This window comes from Etheostoma cragini, chromosome 4, assembly GCF_013103735.1.
Source record: "Etheostoma cragini isolate CJK2018 chromosome 4, CSU_Ecrag_1.0, whole genome shotgun sequence".
Lineage (NCBI taxonomy): Eukaryota > Metazoa > Chordata > Actinopteri > Perciformes > Percidae > Etheostoma > Etheostoma cragini.
Genome location: NC_048410.1, coordinates 14,144,312 through 14,153,620, shown reverse-complemented (window position 1 = coordinate 14,153,620; position 9,309 = coordinate 14,144,312). Strand labels below are relative to the sequence as shown.

Genomic DNA, 9,309 nt, shown 5'->3' with positions numbered 1-9,309 from the left:
CAGTCATGTAATTCATAGTAATTAACGTTAACTTACCGTATTACTGCAGTATTACGTTATCGAGAATTGAGAAGTACAAGGAGTTATCTGAATGTGACTGTCACGGTCTTTTCAAAAGGCCTAGAATATGTCCCCAACACGGTCACTGCTCAAACTGTTACCCGCAGCACCGTTGGTCAATTCTTTCTGTTGCTCCAGTTTATTGTTAAAACAGCAGACTAGTCATTCTCTTCAATCCCCTAGATCCGGTGTGACCACCAAGCCAGGCACATGATTCCCAAGATATAATGCAATCCCAACTTGGTTGGCTGTGGCTTGAGTCAGAGGTATGAATCTTCCGTGAACCAAATTAACCTCAAAAACATGAAGTTGAGTACTGTTTTCCGAGCTCACTCACTTTGCACTTGTATACGAGGCCGTTTGCATGCATCAGGAGGAGAGATGCTGTCTCGAAGGGGCTTAAAAAAAACTGGCGGATATCCATTTTTAAAATCCTTAGTTTAGACCTTCACTACATCCCTGATACCAAGGTACACAACCTACACGGATATGTGGCTATTAAAGAAGCAGAGAGTATTATATTAACTTTTCACAATGTGACTCCACCCAAACAACTCAAGCAATATGTAAACATGAGCACTGTCACAAGAAATTGTCTCTCTCTGCATGACTTATTTACCTTACCTTTGTGAACTAAGTATAAAAAATGAATTGTGCACTGGAGTAGCAAAGTAACAGACAACATAATATTCATTGTTGAGTGGCTGTTATTTCTTTTCTTTTTCAATGCGCAAAGTACCAAAGTTAATTTACAGCAGAGCAATCCACAACAATATAAACACAACCTGTTTCCAAAGTCTTCAAGGTCGACACAGCAGTGTTGTGGATATGGTAAATATTTTCAGTTTGTTGCCATTTTTGTTGCCTGTGTTTGAAAAGATCTCTTTGGTACACAAACTGATCACAGGTCAGACAGTCTGTATGAAAAATGTCTTTGTAATGTTGCCACAGAACACAGCGTGAGTGTCTTTATCCTGCCCTCTGGTGGAGAAGTACAAGTGTCTTCACTTCACTGTTCCATCATCAGTTTAATCTAGATTTTCTATGTTAAAAACCACAGTTAATGATGCTATAGTCTGACTTGTGGGTACAACAATCCATCACTTTATCAGTTAGTGAGGCAGAGTGGTAATCCTCATGCTTTGACTTGCAATAGGGTACGACACCATTGGGGTGGTGGCGTGACTCATGGTGATGCCAGACAGAGGCTGCGTCATGGACACTGCCACTGGTGCCACAGATACAGCCACAGGTGCCATAGAAACAGAAGGGGCCATCCCTTGGGCAATGGTCTGTGCAAGGGCGGCTGAGAGGGGGGTGATCTCAGGGTTCAGGTGAGGCGGAGGGGCTGAAGGTGGTGCACTATTAGTCTGTGGCGCCGAAGGTGCGCCGGTAGAAGCCACCAGGTCTTGCTGGGTGACAGGCCGAGGCTGCAGTCCGGCGCTGCTCAGGGTGGTGTGAGTCTGGGCGATGCTATGATTGTAGGAACTTATTGCACCCACAGGGGGCACCAGACTCTGCTCAGTGGGTGCAGGAGTGGAAGACAGCGTCATTACCTTGGCCTGGCTACGGAACTGGGCGTTCTGCTCCAGAAGAACCTCATTTGTGGCAATGAGATTTGAAACCTGAGAAACACATGAAACATGGGTTAAAAAAAGACTGGGCTACATAAAAGTCCACTGCCAAAACTTTGGCTTTGTCAGTCAGAGATTAATTTCTTATAAAAATTGTATTTACTCTTCACAAAGTGTGTCTGTGTCTTAGGATGTTGCAGAATCTTTTCTTTTTTAAATTTGCCCAAATATTAGTTAGGGTTTTAGTCATAGGACTGTAATGAAAAAACAATTTCAAGGCAGCAGCTCCCTGGATTTAAAACAGCTCTGACATATCTGTGCTTGTTTAGGGTCCTTAGTGCATTCATTACAGCATTGATCTACTATACTGCCAACTCAGATGATTACTTTCTAACTACAAATTTAAACTTTGATTTATCTGTGATACCAACTTTCCTACAGTCCAAAAAAAAAAAAACTTGGTCCATATATATATGCTATATATCTCAGCATTGAAGTGTCTGGGACACTGCTCCTCTTCCATGACAAGCAGTCTGTAAACCAAATGTAAAAAAAAAAACTAAGTTCCAAACACAGGTTTAGAAGCTGCTCTTGAAAAAAAATAAAAATAATAATAATAATAATACTGAAAACAATTGAATTTTCCCAAACCCAAGGTCATGTCTGCACATAGCTTGTTTTGGCCTATCTACAGTCCAAAATCCAAAACTATTTAGTTAACCATCATATTAGACAAAACAAAGCGGTAAAAAGTCACATTTGAGTGGCTGGAACCATATTTTTTTTTACTTAAAAATGAATTAAATGATAATCGTTTAGCAAAATAGTTTCTGTTCAATCGTGGACCAATTGTTTCATAAATACTTTCATCATAATACATTTTACATCCAGCCCTAAAAGCAAGATGTAGTTCAGTTGGCTTTTCCATTTCATCGATGCAAGATGTTGATATGCTGGTCTTCAGATGCTCTGGTAACTTTAGAGGAGAAGTCTTGTGTTGGATGACAATGATTTGCTCTGTTAAAATCTCCACTGTACAGCCCTCAAGGAATATTTAATTGCCTGTTATCCGGCAGTCAAATATAAAACAATTCAACTGAAGTCTGTGTGACTAAAGTTGAATTTGACTTTTACAAGACACCATCATGTGATAGGACCATAGAAATTCATATAGTTCAGGAAGCATACAAAGTAAGTTACATTTTTGACAATATAATGCAATCGGATACAACAACCTACAACACATTCTATCTTGAGCTTATAAAATTCAAAAATTTGTTAAGGCTATAGTGCGTAGCTTCTGCTGCCCCCATTAAGAATTCTAAGTAATGACAACAAAACTCTTGGTGGTCCACGTGAAACAAGTCTTCTGTGACTGTGCTTAATGCTTTAAGCACTAAAGCTTTAGGACTTTGTATTTCACTGCATTATACTGTCAAAGGTGGCTGTCATTTTGCACGCCATTGAATCTGTTTATTAGTTGTTATTTTTTAAACAATATTGCATAATAAATACAAAAATGTTTAAATTGAACCGATACAACTCCTATTCATGTGGGAAACAACCTAACTAAAAATGTATAGGTCTAAACATTTTAATTTGAGTTCAAATAGTTTTTTTTCTTTTTTTTTTACAAATCGCTCATTCTAACCTGCTTCTTCAACTCTTCTACTCTCCTCCTCAGCAGGGAGTTCTCTTCTTCCAGGAACCTGTACTCCAGAGGACGGGGTGGCAAGGACGCTTGCAATCCCAACTCATAGTGGGCACCTCCACTGACATCTGCCAGGCGCAGCCCCTCCAACCGCCGCCTCTTCAACTGTAGAGCAGTGTGGTCCATAGAGGCCTCCAGGGAGCTCACATCATACAGCCCACTTTCAAGCAGAGGGTCATACACTGAGCATGAGCTCCTGTCATAACGCCGTTGCCCTGTAGAACTCACGGACAGACAAGTGCTCATCCCACCTCCGCCTACCCCCCCAACTCCTGTGATACCAGGATCTCTGCAACCACCCAGGCTGGGGCAACCCATCCCCATCCCCATCATAATACTTCCACCTCCACCTCCGACAAGTCCTTGCATTCCTCCACAGGCACTTCCTCCTCCAACACCTATCCCTCCCCCAGCATTCACCATTCCACTAGCACCTGGTCCTATAACACCACCCACTCCAACCCTGGATGGCTCATATTCAAAGTCTTTTTTCACATGGCGAAATTTACACTTATTGCCCCTCTGGCACTCGCCCTTCAGGAAGTCTCTGCAGATAGGGACCTCACCACGGCTATGTGGGAGATCCATTGGGGACAGACCCAGTCGTGCTGCCACCTTCCCTCTGAGTCTGAGGGGTAGCTCTCCTGTTTTCTTGTAATAATCCTCATCTTCTTTAGATCCATGGACAAAGCGGCAGTTGGAACGACTACACTCCTTATTCTGGTGGTCATGGCAGAAGATGAATTCATTCTTTTGCACTCCCAAATCTGGCACCTCATTGAAGTCTGGGTGTCTAAAGCGGCAGCGTTTTCCTCTCTTGCAGACATTGCGAATGAAATCCCTGCAGACACCGCCCAATTCCAGTCCTACACCTTGCCCCCCACCTCCACCGTTCCCACAACTGTTTCCATTTCCGAGCGCCCCTCCTCCCCCCATGCTCTCAGAGCCGTTGCCTCCAAGACTTCCTCCTGACCCCCCTCTGCCCTCCGCAGAGCTTCCTGCCAAACCAGAACCAGGTCCTCCTTCTTCACCCAGACTACCAGCACTTCCACCGCCACCTGACAGGTAGGCGCTATCCCGGTCAGGCATGGCGCTTGGCCCAGCTCGAGGAGAAAACAGCACTCATGTGTATGAGGGGGGCGGACGTGACCTGCCAAACATTTACATACACAGGTAATGAAGTCATGAATAGCTTTTTCCTTGGTGTAGGCTACTGCAATTTTCTATACAAAGATCTGCAAGACAAAAACATAAACCCAAGTTAAGCTTTAGAAGTACAAGAGAATATGGATATAAAAGATCCTGGAAGGGAATGTTGGGAATGTTGTGGCGAGGGAGGAAGTGACAAAACCTGGTAGACGTAGCACTGCTGTTGTTGTTATTGTCGTCACTGGAGAATAACCAGCTGCTAGCGAGACAGTGCTTTGGTAAAACAACGAAATGTTACATAATGTGAAGCTAAATTGAAGGGCAGCTGTCGGTAAATAAAGCACACTCTGTTGCATCATGCTCCTGAATAAGTAGCGTTAAGCCTACCCATGTTAGGCTATATCAGCTAGCAAACGTTATCTAGCTAATTGGCTAAATGCTAATGTGGTCTTACCAAATAGAAACCTAGAAGAAGCAGGATCCAGATTGTTGCCGAGGGATTCCCGCGTTTGAACGCCCTGGTCGGATTCAGTGAAATGTATACATATATTTCTGCTTACAACAGCAACAAGGCATGTGTAACTTTTGGCAATTCCTCGAGGCCACAGGGCTGTTGTTTACCACATTTCGTGGTGCATATTTCTCTACCAACAATGAAGACAGTCCTCTTCTTCTTTAAGGTTTAGCGGCAGTTGGCATCCACACAGTTGCATTACTGCCTCCTACAGGCTTTCCCTTAGCTGTCTTTCTAGTCAAGTCACTCTTAAAAACAATTTGTAACACTTTCCTTTCTTGGCCACTGTCTCCACACTCTTAATATACTTAAATGTATTCTCCTGTAGCCTAATTTTTTCATAATCTTTTCCTTTCCTGTGTAAATGTTCTGCATTCACAACAATGCTGTTTCAGCCTTCTGGCACAAGTCACAAGGTCACGTTGTTTTTTATCCTATAATGAAAAGTGTACTGTTGTTGCCAATTCTCAGCCTGCATATACTCTTCCCATTTTGTTCCCCTATTCTTTCTCCTTCATTTCCACATCTCTGTTTTAGATTCAGGTTCTTCTTCTTCTCTTGTGCTTTTCTGTCCTCTAGTGGCAATAATGTTAAATAGCTGTGTGTTTTCTCACTGATTCTTTCTTCTTTTTTTAAACCAGGAATTCATTAACATGCGGTTTAAAAGTGTAACAGAATACAGTATGGAGGCAGTCCAATCGCTAAACGACGGTGATCTACTTTAGAAATAACAGATGTGGCAGAGGTTACTTTTCATTTGATACACTTTTACCACCACGTTGTGTCTCACGGCTCAATGGGCGTAACAAGTCTCCAAACTGTCAGCTGAGTCAAAGTAAACCATTCGGTTCCTCGGGTTGAACAGAGTAGCCTACCTAAAGGCCTGTTGAGTGCTGACGTGTAGACTACTATGATACATGAGCTGTCAAACCGCAAGCTTTATTTCCAGATAACTTCTTTGTGTAATAGTTGTCTAAGTTCCTCATCTGCGCTCAGAGACGCCAGCATGGCAGTGCAAAGTGTTTTCTACTGCATGCATGCCTGCGTGGTCCTGCTGCTCTGCTTATCTATAGCCCTGCCTGCTGCCTCACAGTCGATCAGAAATTACTATGATACTCTCAATGTTGAGCCAGCAGCAACTGACAGCCAGGTAAAGAAGGCTTTCCGCAAACTGGCTGTAAAATACCACCCAGATAAGAACAGAAGCGCCGATGCAGAGAAGATTTTCAGAGAAATAGCTGAAGGTAAATCATGCGAGCAACACACTTAACCTTTTTATATAGCCTACATTCTATGTAGTTTACACAAGCTAAATGAACCTATCTGTTTAAAAGATTAGTTATTTAGTTATTTATTATTTTAATAGGCTTCATAAATACAGCCAGTTTGCTTTTCAAGGCAGACACAGCTAGTAGGCTACTAATGCAGTCTATATTATTTCAATAAATCCAACTTTCATGAAGTACTCCAATTTTTGTTGTTGTTTTGGAGGCAGTAGTTTATAGTGCTGTTGATCTGTAAAGTGCATTATACAGAGAGTGTTTCTAATATTGTCTCCACCCTTGTTAACATAATTGGGGTGGAAATATGAATAACACTGTATCCAGTAAATGCAATACAGTAGATAGACAGGAAAGGTGGGAGAGAGGACACGCAGCAAAGGGCTGCAGGTCAGACTCGAACCCAGGACACTGGGTGAGCCAGAGGTCGCCCCAGTGCAATACAGTTTTAACAGCACGTAATGAAATGTACTTTCATTGCTCTAGCTTAACCAAAGTAAAATAAATACTAGTATAATAGAATAATAGTTTGCTCCTCCCCTAGCCTACATGGTGCTCTCCAACAAGGAGAAGAGGAAACTGTATGACAGTGTGGGCCATGATGCTTTCCTAAAAAACGAGGCCTCTGAGGATGAACATGCTGAGACAAGCTCCCACTTTGGATTTGAAGACCTCTTCCATGTCTTCGATGATAGTCCCTTTGTGGAGGAGTCATACTTCCACTGGAGCTTTCCCCAGGATGGGGAGGATGAGAATGGTCCATATGAATATTACTCATTTGAAGGGCCTGGTTTCAGCTTTTACTTTGACAATGACGATGAAAACGAAGAAAACTACTACTAGCTACTAGATATCCAGTATATTTGTCCTGTTTGACTGTTTTAATATATTGTCTTTTATTGATAATAAAGTCTCCATATTGAATTGTTATGTCAGTGTCTGTATTCAGTGTGTAGGACTTCAGCTAGCTGTGTGTGTTCTCCCTCTTTTATGGGATAGCTTGTAAGTTCAATGGTTGTTTACAGATTTGTGAGGTTGTAAGGTTGACACATGGGGAAACTGATTGGACCGTTATGCCACTTTTTCTGTGTGGGTGTGTCGAAAGGTCCTGCGTTACTGACTAACACACCATTTAGTCTTTTTTTCCCTTGAGCCAGCACTTTAGATCTGGCATTGTTTTACTCCATTTCTTACAGGATCAATGTGCACTTTGACCCAAAAGGATATCCTGTGCCTTCTCAGCAGTTGAGCGCTTTAAAGCCAACACAAAAAGATCTCTACAGCTTTATACACTTCTATCGAGATAAACAGAGATTTACAGAAGCATTACAAAGCTGATAAAAGACGGACTGGAATCATCAACTTACAAACTTGACAATGATGGTAAGTATGCCTGAAAAGGATCTTTATGACAACCTCTGAGTGTCATGTGATTTTTACTCCATGGAGACATCCACATAAACAGTGTGGGCTAAATTGAGTTTTAAATCCCCTTTAAATGTAGCGTGCATACTAATGTTTTTTTTAACCTCTGCATCAAACTAATAGAATACCCTACCAAGAGCTAAAAGAGATGCAGGTTCTGTAAACATTTTTAACTGACAGCTAAATGCCTATTTATTTAAATTGGCTTTTAATTAATGTCACTTATTTTTGTTTTTTTAACCAATCATTATAATGTTTTTTATTATTCTTAATGGTCTCTTTTTTCTTACCTTCACTTATATTTTTTATCATCTGTCTTTTCATTGTCTAATTGTATTGTCTATTTGCTGTTGTAATCTGTTACATTTTTATTTATTTTTTTATCATAAAGCACTTGGAGCTACATTTCTCTCGATTATTATTGTTAATAATATTGAGAATTCACTCCTAGTTTTGTATTGATAACATTGCTAGCCACATGTTTGAAAACAGGAAGAAGTACAAGAAGTGACATCTACTCTGAGTGTAGATTGTCATAACATCAACGTCACAGAGGCGTTGAAAGACGGGGACTCACTTACCTTCCTAATTGTGTCTCAAAAGGTGAGAAAACAATTAATTTACTTGTTATTTGGTGGAAGCTAACATTAGATCTAGATGCAGAAAACCAGTTGATTTGTTTGAATTATGGTATTGCAAAACAGTCTGCTCGTATGACATGTTGTCTCTCGTCTGTACCAGCTGTCTGGGACAGGGGAGTACCATGTGGCTCGAGCCTATGATGATTTTGAATGGCTGCAGCAGCACCTGTTCTCTCAGGAGGATGTGCCCGGGATACAGGGAGTCATAGTCAGTACTTTATTTCATCTGCGCACAGTCCCTTTTTTGACTTGTAAACTTATGCACACTTTTTTGACAATGACAAAGATTAGTTCAGGAATATATATATGCTCAGTCAGTAAAGGGGAAAAGCAAAATGTGGATTCTGTGGAGCTGTTGAAACTTCCTTTTTAGTGTGCATGCTGCTCTATGTTATCTTTTTTTCTAACTGCCTACTTGAGCTTTACCTTTGCTGAATCTGTTGTGCTCTGACTTGGAGTTAAACTGCAGATTTTAGTTAAACATGCATGGTTAAACATGGCTGTATGTGTTCTTGTAACACAGTGCTTTTGCAACTGAGAAAATCAAAAACCAAAATTTTTAGTTCATTCAATGACATGACAACTGGAGCACTTTGTTTCTCTTCAAATTATTCCTCCTTTTCATTCTTTACATCCTCCTTTTCTTTGTAGTCAGGAAGCTGATTTTAGTGCTGCATTCTGCCCGCTGGTCCCAGCGCTTTAGAAAAGAAGTAGAAGCTTTGTGGTCTGATTGGATGTTTTTTTTTTCAAGAAGTTTCCTACAAGGAAGTCATTTTTTTGTATAGGATTATTGTTTGTGCAGGGAGGTTGTTTGTCATGTATTACACAAGCACATGCTGTTTAATATGTGATCCAGGTGATCCAGGGCAATATTGTGCATATTGTAAATCCAAGCACTCACAAAAAAACATTAACCTTATTTATGTTCCTCTCCAGGCAAAATGCCTTATATATA

The 9,309-nt window shown here is 41.1% G+C and overlaps 3 protein-coding genes across 7 annotated transcripts in view; 2 read left to right on the top strand and 1 right to left on the bottom strand.

Annotated features, from left to right (window-relative positions):
* Positions 1-561: 561 nt before the first annotated feature.
* On the bottom strand, positions 562-5,218 carry zc3h10 (zinc finger CCCH-type containing 10). Of its 4 annotated transcripts, none has more exons than XM_034869049.1 (3): positions 4,949-5,218; positions 3,286-4,495; positions 562-1,685 (listed from the first exon to the last, which is right to left on the bottom strand). In XM_034869049.1, the coding sequence occupies exons 2-3, from the start codon at positions 4,432-4,434 to the stop codon at positions 1,173-1,175; spliced, it is 1,662 nt and encodes a 553-aa protein (XP_034724940.1). In that variant the 5' UTR covers positions 4,435-4,495; positions 4,949-5,218; the 3' UTR covers positions 562-1,172. The 4 variants fall into 4 exon arrangements, with proteins under 4 accessions (XP_034724940.1, XP_034724941.1, XP_034724942.1 ...); XM_034869050.1 differs by having other exon boundaries at positions 3,286-4,580; positions 4,949-5,174; XM_034869051.1 differs by having other exon boundaries at positions 3,286-4,580; positions 5,055-5,158.
* Positions 5,219-5,619: 401 nt separating this feature from the next.
* Positions 5,620-7,183, top strand: zgc:152986 (uncharacterized protein LOC101884054 homolog). 2 transcript variants are annotated; one of them, XM_034869054.1, is made up of 3 exons: positions 5,631-5,719; positions 5,978-6,252; positions 6,833-7,183. In XM_034869054.1, exons 2-3 carry the CDS (start codon positions 6,015-6,017, stop codon positions 7,129-7,131), a joined length of 537 nt encoding a protein of 178 aa, XP_034724945.1. In that variant the 5' UTR covers positions 5,631-5,719; positions 5,978-6,014; the 3' UTR covers positions 7,132-7,183. The 2 variants fall into 2 exon arrangements, with proteins under 2 accessions (XP_034724944.1, XP_034724945.1); XM_034869053.1 differs by having other exon boundaries at positions 5,620-6,252.
* Positions 7,184-7,255: 72 nt separating this feature from the next.
* si:dkey-28n18.9 (sorting nexin-6) overlaps positions 7,256-9,309 on the top strand; it is a 5,139-nt gene continuing 3,085 nt past the window's right edge. The window contains exons 1-3 of the mRNA XM_034869055.1: positions 7,256-7,671; positions 8,206-8,316; positions 8,455-8,562. Coding sequence (XP_034724946.1) covers positions 7,666-7,671; positions 8,206-8,316; positions 8,455-8,562 — 225 coding nt within the window. The 5' untranslated portion in view covers positions 7,256-7,665. The remainder of the gene's footprint in view (positions 7,672-8,205; positions 8,317-8,454; positions 8,563-9,309) is intronic.

What these genes read in the sequence shown, in the direction of transcription:
- zc3h10 (XM_034869049.1), bottom strand. Translation starts at nt 4,434, where the DNA reads ATGCCTGACCGGGATAGCGCCTACCTGTCAGGTGGCGGTGGAAGTGCT. An exon ending in TAGAAGAGTTGAAGAAGCAG is followed by an intron (nt 1,686 to 3,285) that starts GTTAGAATGAGC and finishes TGTGTTTCTCAG; the next exon opens with GTTTCAAATCTCATTGCCAC.
- zgc:152986 (XM_034869053.1), top strand. Translation starts at nt 5,919, where the DNA reads ATGATACATGAGCTGTCAAACCGCAAGCTTTATTTCCAGATAACTTCT. An exon ending in TTTCAGAGAAATAGCTGAAG is followed by an intron (nt 6,253 to 6,832) that starts GTAAATCATGCG and finishes CTCCTCCCCTAG; the next exon opens with CCTACATGGTGCTCTCCAAC.